The sequence below is a fragment of the Nelusetta ayraudi genome, unplaced genomic scaffold (assembly GCF_046127955.1).
Source record: "Nelusetta ayraudi isolate G7.1 ecotype Tasmania unplaced genomic scaffold, CSIRO-AGI_Nayr_v1 ptg000061l, whole genome shotgun sequence".
In the NCBI taxonomy this organism is placed as follows: Eukaryota; Metazoa; Chordata; class Actinopteri; order Tetraodontiformes; family Monacanthidae; genus Nelusetta; species Nelusetta ayraudi.
The window spans coordinates 867501-882500 of NW_027466111.1; the positions used below are offsets into that span (position 1 = coordinate 867501).

The 15000-nt window shown below is 47.6% G+C and overlaps 2 protein-coding genes, 1 long non-coding RNA gene and 2 other non-coding genes across 8 annotated transcripts in view; all 5 read right to left on the reverse strand.

Moving 5' to 3' along the window:
* focad (focadhesin) overlaps nucleotides 1-8026 on the reverse strand; it is a 25251-nt gene extending 17225 nt beyond the window's left edge. Inside the window, exons 1-14 of one of the 4 annotated variants that reach the window (XM_076040476.1) lie at nucleotides 7930-8026; nucleotides 7247-7305; nucleotides 6536-6610; nucleotides 6265-6419; nucleotides 5754-5852; nucleotides 4389-4490; nucleotides 3343-3556; nucleotides 2783-2992; nucleotides 2598-2682; nucleotides 2321-2514; nucleotides 1086-1346; nucleotides 571-675; nucleotides 228-329; nucleotides 18-145 (exon numbers count right to left, since the gene is read on the reverse strand). In XM_076040476.1, the coding sequence (XP_075896591.1) occupies nucleotides 18-145; nucleotides 228-329; nucleotides 571-675; nucleotides 1086-1346; nucleotides 2321-2514; nucleotides 2598-2682; nucleotides 2783-2992; nucleotides 3343-3556; nucleotides 4389-4490; nucleotides 5754-5852; nucleotides 6265-6419; nucleotides 6536-6610; nucleotides 7247-7303 (1787 nt within the window). In that variant the 5' untranslated portion in view covers nucleotides 7304-7305; nucleotides 7930-8026. Of the gene's footprint in view, nucleotides 1-17; nucleotides 146-227; nucleotides 330-570; nucleotides 676-1085; nucleotides 1347-2320; nucleotides 2515-2597; nucleotides 2686-2782; nucleotides 2993-3342; nucleotides 3557-4388; nucleotides 4491-5753; nucleotides 5853-6264; nucleotides 6420-6535; nucleotides 6611-7246; nucleotides 7309-7929 lie in introns of those variants that run through there. The other 3 variants (XM_076040474.1, XM_076040475.1, XM_076040477.1) reach the window with 3 other exon arrangements.
* Nucleotides 8027-9037: 1011 nt separating this feature from the next.
* On the reverse strand, nucleotides 9038-13002 carry LOC142897932 (uncharacterized). Its single transcript, XR_012928506.1, has 5 exons — nucleotides 12831-13002; nucleotides 11434-11575; nucleotides 10341-10482; nucleotides 9558-9650; nucleotides 9038-9160 (listed from the first exon to the last, which is right to left on the reverse strand). It is a non-coding gene; the product is annotated as an uncharacterized LOC142897932 (long non-coding RNA).
* LOC142897934 (small nucleolar RNA SNORD10) lies at nucleotides 10094-10232 on the reverse strand. The gene has a single exon (XR_012928508.1). It is a non-coding gene; the product is annotated as a small nucleolar RNA SNORD10 (small nucleolar RNA).
* Nucleotides 11171-11309, reverse strand: LOC142897935 (small nucleolar RNA SNORD10). Its single transcript, XR_012928509.1, has one exon. It is a non-coding gene; the product is annotated as a small nucleolar RNA SNORD10 (small nucleolar RNA).
* A 912-nt stretch (nucleotides 13003-13914) lies between the features above and the next one.
* The window catches only part of aco1 (aconitase 1, soluble), a 16097-nt gene continuing 15011 nt past the window's right edge, over nucleotides 13915-15000 (reverse strand). The window contains exons 20-21 of the mRNA XM_076040583.1: nucleotides 14936-15000; nucleotides 13915-14859 (exon numbers count right to left, since the gene is read on the reverse strand). The exon at nucleotides 14936-15000 is cut by the window's right edge and continues 121 nt beyond it. Of these exons, the coding sequence (XP_075896698.1) occupies nucleotides 14743-14859; nucleotides 14936-15000 (182 nt within the window). The 3' untranslated portion in view covers nucleotides 13915-14742. The remainder of the gene's footprint in view (nucleotides 14860-14935) is intronic.

Sequence of the window (15000 nt, forward strand, 5' to 3'; positions counted from 1 at the left end):
AGCAGCGACCGCCTCACCTCTTCCTGCAGATGTCTCGGAGGCAGGCGGCGGCCGCCACACTCTGCTCCCACTGGGCATCTCTGGCCAACAGCCCACTGCAGTCTGGCAGGGCCAGCAGGCGCTGCAGCTCCGGGTACACTCGGTCCTTCACAGGCAACACAAAGACGAGACGGAGAGGAGGGATTGCACCGCGGTCCCGCTGAGTGACGCTGGAGACAAAAGACTACCTGGGATTTCCACAGGGCCGTCATCAGGCGCATCGCCACCGGCCTCAGCCTGGGGGCGCTGACCAGCGTCCGGAGATTGTGGAGGACCATGGGGGCGCAGAGCTGCAACATTGAGGCCGAGTGCAAGAATCAGTGATGGGAGGTTCATTCGTGTTTCTAACAGAACTCCTTCAGTGGGTGAGCTGATCGAGAAAAGCAGTGAGTTCAAAATGAAATAACTGAGAGTTTTTCTTTTTATTTGATAATATTATCTTTAGATACAAACTTCATATGTCTAATTACTATTGTGAGGGAAAGGTTGGTTGGTTATTATTATTATTATTATTATTATTATTGTTCTTACCTTGTGAGTCCCAAGATTTGACAGGCACTTCAGGACAGCGTGAGCCACACTGGGATTCTTTTCTCTTCCCAGTTTGAAGAGCAGAACAGGGATGAGGGAGGAGACCTGGCAGCACCAGTGCAGTGGAGGGACTCATCAGTGAGGATATGAAGAGCATTCTGATATTAAACTCAAATACCATTCAAATATCAACTCTGCAAAAGAACTGAGACCACGAGTTCTTTTGCAGATACGTAAATGAATCCAGAACATAATGAAATGATCTTTGCATTATTATTATTATTATTATTATTATAAAATGTAATCTCATTATTGTTTCATCCTTCTTATCTTGTCTTATAATTCATGGCAATGTATCTCACAATTGTCTGAAAGTCAAAAACTTTCTTCCGTTTATCGAGCTGTACTCTAGATGGCCACTAGGTGGACCACAGTCTATCATCTGAATGGAGACAGCTTTTCTAGATGGCCACTAGGTGGACCACAGTCCTGCCGTTCCGCGTGGACCTCTGTACCTGTGAGGGGTCTGCAGCAGCGATGGCCTGGCCCGCTCGCAGGGCCAGCTGGCAGATGTTCTCCTCTCCTGTGATGAGCAGATGGCTGACAGTGAGGCTCAGGCAGCAGAGGCCCTGCTGGCTGGAGGACAGTGAGGAGCTGACGGCCAGGAGCCAATCAGCTGCCTCCGCTGGACTGGTGGCCACTTTGCGCAGGACGGACAAAGCCAGAGTGAGCTCGTGGTACCAGGTGGAGACCGGAAGCAGAAGGTGGGATCCAGACTGATTGGAAGGAGGGAATGAAGAAGTTTCATTGGAAGGAGGCAAAGTTCTGGGATGTCATCGGTGGTTGAAAAGGTGCAAAAAGTATTGGGACAGTTTCCAACACGGCTGCATCAAGTCCTGTCCCAAAATACTGGGGGAGTAGAGTACAAGCACTTGCATTTCAGTACTCGCCATACTGATACTGAGTACTACATAAGGCCATTACACATTATAGAATGACTTTCATTATTGTCTATCATTTGATTATTGATCATTTGAACAGCGTGTTGTTCTAAAATGTGCAGTATCGGTACTGGTATTGATACTGGTATCGGCATTGGTATCAGCATTGGTATCGGTGCTGGTACCGGCATTGGTATCAGCATTGGTATCGTCACTGGTACCGGCATTGGTATCGGTACCAGGGGCTCAGTGCTCTGGTTTTCCCCCTCTCAGATATCCCCCAGTATTTCGCATCAGATTCAGTGTCTCCCTCTTGTGGTGGTGACAGTGCATTGCACTGTGGCTCGTCATGGTGTTGATTAGCGTGTTCAAGTCAATGCAGTCGAACGTTCATCTTCAATATCACTTCATTTGTTCATGCAATCAGCCCTTTCTGTCTCAGCTATGGATCTTCTTTTCTTTCTGTATGACGATAGAAAAGTGCCTGGGCCTGAGTTATAAATTGTGGCCTTGGATGAAGGAAGAGTGGCAGATGTGTTTGTGCTGGATGGCCCAAGACAGTTCAAAGTTCAAAGTTCATAACTGAGTCGGACAGAGCGTCAGGCACCAAAGCATCGGCCACGGCACGGAAGATTCTGAGAGGCTACGAGGACCTGGAGTGGACCGTGACTCTGAGTTTGACGTGATTCATTTTTTTAAAGTTGAGATTGGATTTTTTTCTAATGAATCCGACCAGTACCAGTCAGGTCCTTGATGCCGCCACTGCTCGGACCTGGAGAATTCTACTGCAGAAGCAGCTGTGCAGTTACCTGCTTGGCTTCGCCGGTCTTCTCGCTGATGCGAAGAAGCAGACTGCGGGCCAAGTCTCGGTTCTGGCGGCAGGTCTTGGGGTCGACCAGCGGTTCTGAAATGTCATGGCAGTACAGCAGCTGCATGACGGGAAGAACCAGGACGGGACTCAACCAGGGACGAGGCTCGGCGTCTTCAGGCAGGAGCCGCAGCGCTGTGGAGGACGGAGAGACGAGCATGCTGACGCCTGAGCAGAACGTGAAGGAGGAGTTCAGTGTGCCAATGAGGAGAAGGTACCGAGACTCAGCAGGCTGCTCTGCTGACCCACAGGAGCTCTGAGCAGCAGCAGAGTGATGCCCATCAGCAGGTGGTCCAGCGGCAGCTCCTCAAGAGGGAATCAGAGCAAGCAAAACCAGTCACATTTCAGAATCTTCCCCTCCCAGAAGCTTCTGAAAAAAACAGAAGAAGCTGAGGTCTCCTACTGGCCGACAGCTTGGTAGGAGTTGCAGCATGAGGCCGACAACCGGGCCACAGTCTCCACCGACACGGAGGCAAAGTTCACAGAGGCAGAGGAGATGCAGGAGCAGCCTGGTCCTCTCGGACCTGCAGGGCTCCCCAGCAGCAGAGGCCAGGACCGGCAGCAGAGCAGCCAGGAACCCACACAGCTCCACCACCGCCTCCAGGGAGTCCACCTGCAGCCACACAACACAACACAGCACAGCACAACACAATGAAAAGAGGGATCTGCACGGAGAGGCTGAGCCTCCCTGCAGCTGAGATGGTGACAACACTCATGAAGGAAGACAAAGACTGGCAGCACTGGACCCTGGATTTCCTCACGACAGTGAAGATCACTGACAGGACAGGATTGCAGGTGATGTCATTCATTTGTTTGTATTTTGCAGTAATACTTGATGAATGATTTTTGCTTCAACACGTTTCATTGGATCGTCTATAAAGCAGAGCAGTGATCAGACTGGCAACAGGAACATCTGTCCAGTGGTGCAGTGCACCACCTGCACCGCTGGTGCTGGCGTCTCACCTGCGCGTGAGGCAGCAGCTGGCAGAGGCGCAGCAGCAGCTCAGCAGACACTGGGCAGGGCGGGTCCTGGTGGACTAAGGCGGCCTCTGATTGGCCGGGCAGCAGGACCCTGAGCAGGTTGTGTCGCAGCAGGGCGTGTTGTGGCTGCCTCTGGGGGGCGCAGTAGAGGTAGTGCAGAAAGGGGGCCAGCATGCTGATGTAAAGTGGCTCCCTTCTGCAACACACACACACACACACACACACACTGTCAGATGATTATTGATTATTTTTGATCAAATTATGATTAATAGTCTTCATAATTAACTGCGATTAATCGCAGAATCTTTATAATTAACTGCGATTAATCACGGTTTGAATTGCATGTGTTAAATTCTATTTTCTTGTATTTAAAGGCAGTTTGAAGGCCATCATGTCTTACAATATGTCAGACATGATGGCCTTAAGTATGCAAGTACAGAAATCGGCCAGATGGGCTCCACTACGGGTGAGTAAAAGGGACAAAAAGGCTTAGGTTTGAAATGCAATTTTAAAAAAATGACTGAGTGATGGATTTTATTTAACTCATCGTGATTAATGCGTTAACACTGACAGCCCTAATATACACAGTGATGTACATGAAGGGTGCACTGCTCGGGTGAAACTCAGTGACGAACATGTCAGCACTGACTGTCACCAGCAGGGGGCTGGTTTTACTGGTGGCCTTCCAATGCTTGAGGGTAATAAAGGGGCTTTTCCACCAGGACCGACTCGACCCGGCTGGCTGTCGCTTCAGTGCTGAAACTGCAGAGTTTCCCAATTTTGGATCAATAAAGCAGATCAATCTGTTTCACTGTCAAACACCGCAGCGAACTCAACAGAGGAAGACATGCGTGTGGGGAAACAGAGGGTAGAACAGCCAGCAAGGGACCTTCAGCCTGTCCTGACAGCTCAGTCCCAATAGAACCCAGCAAAACAAGGTCTGGCTGAGTGGAGGTGAGGAGGTCCTGGTGGGAAAGCACCATCAGTGGGTGACAGCCCAAGGTCTCCACCAGGGCAGTGATGCAGACCTGACAGCAGCTTGCTGGATGAAGTGGTGGATCTCCAGCAGCAGAGCGGGCCAGCAGTCTGCTCGGTTCTCCAGGACCGTGATGTATGGGTGAGAGCAGCTCCTGCCAAACAGCACCAGACATGAAGGACCATGGTCAACCAGTACCATGAGGACATCGACACAGAAGGACCATCTGGGTCTTTATATATGGGGAATATTGGCCCTGGCTGTGGTGGTGGATACAAATTAAATTCAAGTCTTTTCAAGACCCTTTTCAAGGCCGTGCAGATCAAAGATTAGCACCTGTTTCTCCGTCTATTCCACGGCCCTACCGGCAGAGAAAAATGAAATCCTTGAATTTCAGAACATTCATTTATTCAACAAACAAAACAGCGAGCGGCAAAAACGTTGTCCGAGGTTGGTTTTAACCAATGGCGTAAAGGCATTTTATCCGTCCACGCTGCGTTAAACCTACATTTCCCCAAGTTCCCAGCACCAGTTAGCTAGCTGCTAGCCTCATTGTTTCATTCTTTTTTTTTTTTAACAGGCGGTATTGGTGCATTGACGAGAAATGCAATACAGAGAAGTTACATACAGGACAATTTTTTAACACCCAGATATCAAAATTCAAGACTCTTCCAAGTCTTATTAAGGCATTATTTCCAAATTCACAAATTCAATGCTTTTAAGACTTTTTAAGACCCCGCGGGAACCCTGCTGTGTCTCAGTTCAGGCTCTGCATCCTTCCAAGGCTGCATTGGACAGGAAGTTGCGTCACAGCACTGCGTGACGGCTCCTCCCACTTCCCAGAAGTCTTTAGGACGCTCCAAATGCACCCTACTGTTAGCACCAAGGCTACACCGCTACTATCCTTCACCTCCTTCGGTATCCCAGGATGCTTTGCGTGCTGCTGCAAAGCATCCTGGGATCCTGGGAAGTCGGCTGAAATTAGCGCCACCTACTGGCAAAGACACCACGTATAAATTGAAGTATTGAAATTCCACATCAAATATTCAGTTTTTAACGCAGGGTTTTTACTGATTTGAACATCCAACGCCATCGTTAGATGGTGAACCAATGGTTAGCTTGATGCTGTGAAAACGTCACTTCCTGGGTTGGCCAGCAGGAGGGAACGGCGGTGACGCAACCAGGAAATACGCCCAAGGCTAGACCGTCCCGTGTGGTTACCGGGGAGACGGGGTTTGGGTCGGTCCTTCTAGGCCGGGTCCTTGGGAGGACGCTTCTTTCAGACGGAGGACGCTCGTTTCGAAGGGTGCAGACCCTGAACTGAGACACAGCCCCTGTGTGTGGCCTCCTTGAATGATTCTACTGCCACTGGAAGATGGTCCAGGTGATGAGAGGAGCAGAGTGGCAGCAGACTGACCTGACAGAGTAAGGACAGGTGAAGGTGGTGTGACCGTCCCTCTGGTCCACCTGCATCTGCAGCAGCCGGCCAATCACCTTCAACAGCCCCTGAACATTGCTGCAAGGGGTTGAAAAAAGCACATTGATAACCGTGACGAGGCAGAAGTTTGTTGTTTTCACTGTGTATCGTAAAGATTGAAACCACTGTGCACTGCATGGAATCACACTTGGAATAACGATTACAGTTGGGTTTAATTTCAATTCATTTTGTCTCATTTTTATTCTTAAAATGCTTAGAATTAGATTTTTTTTACCGTCTAATTTCTATTTATTTTTTTTTAATTGACATATACTTCTGCAGTCTGCAGTGCTTCTTATTGTGTGTCACTATCACCTCGCTGCTGTAACGTTGGAAATTTCCCCACTGTGGGACTAACAAAAAGGAAAATCTTCATCTTTATGCGTAACAACAGATATTTTATGAGCGGCTGAGGATTAATATCCCAGCTCAGGTCAGCGTGTGCGTCTACCTGGCAGAGGGCAGCAGGTTCTGCACACTGTTGAGGACGTAGTGCAGGTCTGCATGGCCCTGACTGACCAGCAGCACCGCAGCGTCGCAGCAGGCCGAGCGCACCAGGGGGCAGTCACTGCAACACTGCTGCCACACGGTGGCCAGAGCAGGACTCTGACACAGTGGGCGGAGAGGTGGGCGCAGGTTAAAATGAGCCTGTCGCTGCAACCAAAGCCATTGAGATGAAGAAACACGAATGAACAATCATAAAAAAACAAAACCATGACCACCTGAGGAGACGACTGAGTGATCCGCCCACTCTGAGCCTTCTCCTTCAGCACAGCAGCAACCAGATCCCTGACTGCCTGTAGTGACACACACACACACACACACACACACACACACACACACACACACACACACACACACACACACACACACACACACACACACACACACACACACACACACACGAAAGTTTGAACTTTGAGAGTTTAAATCAGAGAGAAATGTGAGGAAATGTTCAAGCCTGTCTGAGAAAAGTGTGTAACAGTGTGTGGTTGGAGGGGGGGGGGGGGGGTAACGGCTTAAAACATGGAGAATAATTGTAAATAATTAAAGCTGATTACTTGCGGGTTATTTTTAGAACGCACCCCCCCCCGCCATCACCGAGGGACCACTGTACAGTTTGATGTAATGTTGTGTGACGCAACATTTAGTCTTTTTTGTTGTTGTTGTTGTTGTTGTTAAAAGTCGCACCATGTAGGACGAAGCGAATATGTGGACAACCCTGAACTACCGTAATTGCCGGACTATGAGCCCCTACTTTATTAACAGGCTTTGAGCTCTGCACGTGCACAGTGTTTTTAAAAAAAATACAGCTTTTTCTGGGATTTCCATAGTTTTCTGGATGTGAACGTACATCAGGTTTCAGTACGATGTGTGGTAGAAGTCACGCAGGTATGACGTACACACGGAGGCCACTGGTATCACGTGCTTACCTGAGCCTTTATGATGGGGCTCGGAAAATCAAGACGCTGCCTCAGACTCTCTGCCATCTCTGCTGAGGGAGAAGAGAAACACACTGGAACACAAAAGCAGCTTGGAGTACCCAGAGTACCCTGAGGACAACAAACTACTGTTATTAGCAGCAGCAGCAGTAGTAGGAGTAGTAGTAGTAGTAGTAGAAAAATACTAGGCTTGTGTTCTCCACACCAACAGTTTTAAAGAACACAAACATAGTTCAGTCAAAAGCCAGCTAATGCTAAAAAAAAAAAATGCTAATGTCTGGGTTTTCAATTGAAGGAGGAACAAAACATGAATGTGTGCGTAACCAATTTCACAGCACCTACATAAAATCAATATAATATAATAATATAAAAATAAGAGTGGAGCAACCAATTCAACACGTGAATGTTTTCAGTCAAAGGTTAAATTATTGTCATACAGTGCGTGTCTGCACACTGCAGAGTGAGCAACGAAGCTGCCAGCAGCGTTGATGGGATTGAAGCTCTCACTGTGTGGACGGGGCCACCAGGAAGCTCATAACACCGCGGCCTCTACATGACAACGCTGCATTAGCAGTGCAGAAGCTGCAGAGGCTCGGAACAACAGGAAGAAAAGTTCAAATGGAAACATTCATAGTTTCAACCCTGCAGATGTCAGACGCGGGGGAAGTCATTACCTGACAGCCAACAGCAAACTTTGAAACTCTTCTTCGGCTGTTTCTCCTCCTCCTTCTTCTTCTTCGTCTACTGCTGCTGCTTCTTCTTCTTCTCCGTCCTGAAATGGCCGTTGGCTAACAACGTGATGCAAGCAATGTCGCCACCTGCTGGAATCGAGGGGCTCTATATCAGTGTTTTTGAGCCACGGAACATGTTTTACATTCACATCATAAATAAATAAATAGATAGATAGATAGATAGATGAAATAAAAATCCCGCGGCACACCACAAACCAAAATATTATAAAATTACAATTTCTAGCCCAATAATAACAACACAGTGAGTGTCTTGATGTATTTCTACTCAGTCAGTGTGAAACCAATTCATCCGTGGTTGAGATGCTCACAAAGCTGAGATCCTGTGAGGAATTTAGCGGCAAGCTAGCTCCAGTATCTTTCCAATGTGTTGAGGACTCTGTATCATGCACGTGTCCATCAATCTGCACTGTAACTAAACTAACGAGGGAAAACAGGCTCACCTCCCCTTTGAAGCACAGTCACTCCCTCCACAATGGAATACAAGTATTCATTTATTTATTTATTTATTTTAGCACCAATGTGACTCTTAACACCTCCTACCTGCCATTGGCGAGTCTGCTATCCATGCTAACCACTGCTCCCAGCACCCTGCACTCTCTCCTTTGGCTTCGGCCTGGCAATGCTCTTCATCCTGGATCTTCATCCTGGATCTTCACCTCGCTCGCTTGCTCTGCATTGTTCAACTCTTATCTTCTCACTGTTCAAAACCCTTTGACACGCCTCTGACTGTGATTTAGCGCTGTGCAAATAAAAGTTGATTGATTTGATTTCTAATTTTCTGTAGCTGGTGCTGTGGTTTCTTACGCGGCAATCATGTTTTGATACGCACTTGATAAAACATTGATACCGGCCTGTAACTTGGCTTGACTTTGTCTTTCAAAAAGGCATCATATTTGAATATTTTGTATTCAAAACTTCTCTTCCAGGGGAGCATTCCCCCACATCCCCTACAGGGGGCGCATCGCTCTCACCTTTCCTCTCCTGACCCATTTTGCTGATATTTAAGAAGAAAGTCGAGTTGTTTCCACACTTTTTTTTATTGTTTATATTATTTTACTATGTGACTGGTGTAATGCAGATGAATCATCACATTCACAGTTGCCTCCTCATGACCTGCATGTTGCTCCATCTCTCAATCCTGGTGGTCTGACGCCTTCAGAAGAGACAAGATAAGAGTGACATGAGAACACACACCAATACTCCAATTCTGATCAGAAATATTAAACAATCAGGTCCATTATCAAGAAGACTATACATTTGAATTATAACACATTTAATTTTAATTCATTTCATTCAATTGTAACTTTATTTTTAATTGAAGCAGCGGCAGAAACACCGGTGTGGCTACAGGACTCGACGTAGAAGCAGCTGACAAGTTCAGTATTAATGCACTGCAGCGACGTGAAGAACCATCTGCTCTCAGCTGTGTAGAAGAAGTCCTTCTTGGGCAAACAGTTGAACCGGTTGCAACTGGCACTGAGTCACATGGTAAAACATTCCAAGACATCCGTCAGCCTGCAGGATTTGTGCCACTTTTTCCAATGACTTACAAGTAAATGGTGAATTATTGCCTGGTGCCTCCCCTTCCACTGGATGCTTGTGATGTTTCCTGGTGCTTCCCCTGGTCAGTGGTGGTCAGATCCCTGGAGAAGCAGGTACATTCTTTCATGACCTTTCAAAAACCAACTTTGAGAAGCAGTGGGAACACTGACTGAACTGAACAATAAGTGGGGTATACTTTGTATAGCAGCACTACACCGCTGTTGGGTGACTCCAGGTCCTCCCATTATGAAACTAGAGCCGTTTTTATTGATGTTCATATTTCATGTGTCACTGGACAGAAATCAACCCCAAAAAAAAACATTAAAAAAAAAGAAAAGAAGAAGAAACGTAATGAAATGGAGGTTGTTTGGGTTTTGGTCCCATGTCTCTACGACCTTCATGCTGACCACGAGGGCCAATCTAGCCTGGCCACCGGCTTTTGCCTGTAGGTGGCGCTACCGAGCACCAACAGTTTTCATGGTTGCGTTCTCAAGAATCTTTCAGTGTAATTTTACCAACCACTGCTCTGAAAAGTGACTCTGCTGCATTCAGGCTGTTGATCTCTGATCACGTCTGCGGACCTCCCGCTGCACTGAGCGTCAAGCCGGTAAAACACCAGCCTGAGCTACACCACAGCAGGAGTGGACGCAGTCAGTTGACACGCATGGATTTCATCATCACACAGCAGGTCCTTGAACATTTCAGGTGCAGCAGTGGAGGATGAGGTTCCTGCAGTGCTGCAAGAACCCAGGCTCTCACTCCAAGTGTCAAAGGTCCATCAAAAGACTTACAGTGGTTGCTTCACGGTGTTGGAGACTCCACCAGGTGGTCACACCACCACATGAGGAACATCTGCCTGCAGGTTTGCAGCTTCACGGCCAACACCTTCCAGCTGCATCATGCAGGGTCGCCCAGAACCATCTGCCGATGGACCTGAGGAAAAACAGTTGAGCCATGTTCACACCAGGTTAACACAAGACAAAGACAACAGACTTCACACGCAGGCACAAATCATCCACTAACCACCACAAGTCTTTGTGATTTAGCTCCAACAGCCAGATGACTCAAAGTCTTCTGTCATGCACGAAGCGGCCTGGATGCCATGAACCTAAGACACTGGGATCTAGTGGTCCATGATGTGGGACCATCAGAGCTAGTGGAGCTGGTACACTGACAGTGGCCAACATCAACACATGGTGTCTGGAAATCAAACCTACTAGTGTCAATATTACTGTCTTTAAACAGGACTCCAAGGCCTCCACTTCAGGATCCCCTTGGAGATTTGCTCATCACAGTCTTGGCTGTGTTCTACTCAATTTTCAAGCCGCCTACATTTTTGAATGTTTGGATTTTTGCACCATTTTGCACAAACGTGCAAGCGAGCTCAGACGGTGCCTTTGCTGTTGGAGACGACCATGACCGGAGGTTTCCCAATGGAGGTTGTTTAGGTTTTGGTCCCATGTCTCTACGACCTTCATGCTGACCACTAGGGCCAATCTAGCCTGGCCAACGGCTTTTGCCTGTAGGCGGCGCTACCGAGCACCAACAGTTTTCATGGTCGTGTTCTCAAGAATCCTTCAGTGTAATTTTACCAACCACTGCTCTGAAAAGTGACTCTGCTGCATTCAGGCTGTTGATCTCTGATCACGTCTGCGGCCCTCCCGCTGCACTGAGCATCAAGCCGGTAAAACACCAGCCTGAGCTACACCACAGCAGGAGTGGACGCAGTCAGTTGACACGCATGGATTTCATCATCACACAGCAGGTCCTTGAACATGCACGCGGCACAAAAACCAATGCTAAATGAGTCAGGTGCACCACTGGAGGAGGTTCCTGCAATCCAGGGCCTCACTCCAAGTGTCAAAGGTCCATCAAATGACTTACAGTGGTTTCTTCAAGGCGTGGGAGACTCCACCAGGTGGTCACACCACCACATGAGGAACATCTGCCTGCAGGTTTGCAGCATCACGGCCAACATCCTCCTGCTGAGTCACGTTGGGTCACCCAGAACCATCTGCTGATGGACCTGAGGAAAAACAGTTGAGCCATGTTCACACCAGGTTAGCACAAGACAGAGGCACAGTGTGTCCACCAGTCTGATGGAGCTCCATCTTCCAACGTCACTATTAGCAGTAATGAAAAAACAAAGCCATTCCTACTTTTCTCCCTTTAGAAAAACAAACTGTTCAAAGACTGTGGGGGCGGGGCGGGGGGTGAAAATATCAAAGTAATTTTATAATGTGGAACGGCTGTGTTATGGTTGTGTAAGTTGATGCTATTTAGTACTCAGCATCGGTGAGTACTGAAATGCAAGTACCCAAACTACTCGTTCTGTAGAACCGTGGTACTGGTGCATCCTATCCCTGCCTTAGCACATCTGCCCCTGGTTGGTTGTAAATAGATTGATTGGACTTTTCATAGTTTATTGTATATCTTGTAACTACTGGATAGTTTTACCAAGCCTTTAACTGCAACTACTGTACAGTTTTTTTTATTTTTTATTATTGTTCTATTTTTTTCACTTTTGTATTGCTTTTTGACTGCTGCAACAGTCTAGTTCCCCAACTTGGGATCAATAAAGTGGTGGAGTGTCCGCCCTGAGACCGGGAGGTCGTGGGTTCGAGGCTCCCCACTGCCTCCCTGCTTGGCCCTCAGTATTCGGGCTTGGATCGACTCGGGCGCGGCACTGCTGCTGCCCACCGCTCCCTCAGGGCGTGAGGGGCCACATTTCGCATCCTTCGGGATGTGACAATCACCGGGACTTTAACTTTTAAAATCTAATCTAATCTAATCTAATCAGACAGACAAACAGACAGACAGACGGTCTTCCCCTGCTCAGGTGAACAAACCTCACACTGACTGAGCTGCAACTTGTTGCCACCAGAGTTCACAGTTAGTGGCGTGAGCTCATGTTTGTCATTAGCATAGCAGCGAGCTGAACACAGTCTTCTCACCGCCTGCCTCGGTGAAGGTTGTGCACACACACACTTTCACAATGATAATACCATTGTGTGTCGGTCATTCGGAGGTTTGGATGAAAGAGTTGCACAGAACTCTACTAGCAGTTGGCAGGCCTGGCAGCGTGCTAGCTCGCTAGCTCGCTAGCACGCTGCAGCTACAGAAAACGCTTTAAACTACCAGAGGTAGTTTGGCGTTCGAGGCGACAATGGAACTCTTGAGTTCTACTCTTGCGTTGCAAAGCATGTTCACGGGTCATTGGAGAAAGCAACGAGACCCTTAATGACGTCACAAAGCACAAACTAAGAGCGAGCGCTCCTCACCTCCTCTCTCACCGGCGACATCGATCCTAAGAGAACACGTTGCTGCTCTTCTTCTGCTTTTCTTCCTTCTGCTGCCGCTTCTTCTTCGTCTTCTTCCACGGGTTTCTGATGGCCTACGGCCAAGTTTCGCAGGTGAATACCGCCACCTACTGTCTAGGAGGCTTTGCCGCAGACACGTTTGCACTGTTTCCAGAGTCATTTCAATAAAGAGCGAAACACCCTGGTGGTTCTGGATGGTTCTAGATCAGACATGGGCAAACTACGGCCCGGGGGCCATATAAGGCCCGTTCAGCTTTTTTAATTCGGCCCGCCAAACTTGAAAAAAAGTAGAAGTCATAAAATAGCTGTATTTCATCCATTTTCCCCCCCCAATGTTTTAAGAGTCATTTCAATAAAGAGCTGAATACGGTGGGGCTTCAAGGACACACATTTTGTCGCAACACCTTTGTTCATTTTCAATTGACATAGGAGCATGTGTTTTTCAACGTAGGTTATCATGTTTCTCCTGTGAGGTGGCTCACCAAAACACCCCACCCACCCGCTGCTGCTCCGGCTCCGCTGTCAAATTCTAGAACCCACTGTGGCCCACCAGTCAAAAAGTTTGCCCACCCCTGTTCTAGATGGTTCCAGGTGGTTCTGGATGGTTCTAAGAGCTGAACCCCCTCTGGTGGACACTGATTTGGTTGCAGCTTTGCTTTGCTCCATGTTTTCACCAAACACTCCATCTGCTGCTACTCCGCTACCCCCCCTCTGACACACTGTACAACCCACTGTGACCCCACCAGTCAAACAGCAAATGATTCCCTTGTGTTCACTTGGTTCCCAGTCAAGACAAGAGTTGCTTTACATGAAGATGGAGATGGAACATAACTTGAAACATGCAAATCAAAATGCAATTACTGGCGGTCATCTGCGGACGGTCATAAATTAATCTTGATCCAAAAAAAAAAATTTTGTTGGACACACACAACGTATTAACAACTCTATTATTTATTGTGTTGACCTTTTTTTTTTAAATTATTATTTATTTATTTATTTTTAAAATCTGTTTATAATTGTTTTTGGTCACAAACAAAAGGAGACATTTTATTTATCAGTCATTTATTTTTATGAAATCATTAAAACTCTCATTAGGGCATTTTAATAAACATGAAACAGTCCACCACCTCCTCAACAATATCTGACTGAACTGTCACAACGTTAAACAGACGCTGCTAACTGAGAGGACTGCATGAAAAGGCCCAGAATAATCAATACAAAGTCCAGGAACTTTATTTGCCTTGAAGAGATGAACAATATGCTCCCTCACTGTGTGCACCAGGTGGAGTCAGGCCACGTTGAACAGCTTCTGGCTGACTCAGTGGTGGAGCTCCACTCCTCACAGCCACCAGGGGGGCCTCTAGGACCACTCCGTGACAATCAACGAGCTTCTCTGACTGCCAAGTACAATCTGAGGCTTGAAATGTTGAATGATGTCATGTTAAAAGCATCCGAGTGTATTTCTGTTGTTTTATTATTAGTGTTGTACAGACTGAAAGACACAAGCTAGCTTCAGTTCATGAATGGCACCGTGTTGACATGAACCCAGCCAGACTGCAGCGTGAGCGCACGTTGGCGGCGCAATATTGATATAAAGTGCATCTCAAGCACAGACGACTGACTTGTGCGTGATGTCATCTGGGCGGTGACAAAACAAGGCCCGGACGTGAACGTACGCGGATCCAAAGCTTCAGGCTTCAGTCACAGTGTTGCATAAAATAACACAACGGCAACCCTTCAAGATGAATAATTACAAACATATTACCGTGAACAACAGAGGAACAAATCTATTTGACACCATCAGCAGCAACTTGAGGGACAGTCAGCGAGGTTGCTGCGACAAACATGCGGCTCTCGCTCCGTCCCGGTCCAGTCAGTTCTGGGACATTTTGCGGATCATGTAGTTGAGGATTCCCCCGTGGTGGAAATACGCCAGCTCCACGTCCGTGTCGTATCTCATCCTCACCTGGAAAACCTTCCCCGTGTCCAGCTGCGGGACACGCGCACACAATATCAACTCCTGCACGACGTGTCAAAGCAACAGGAAGCTGCTGACCTTGACTCACCTTGACGTCCACAATCATCCTGGGCGAGAGCTTCTCTGGGATGGTGATGCTGTAGCGCTCTCGAC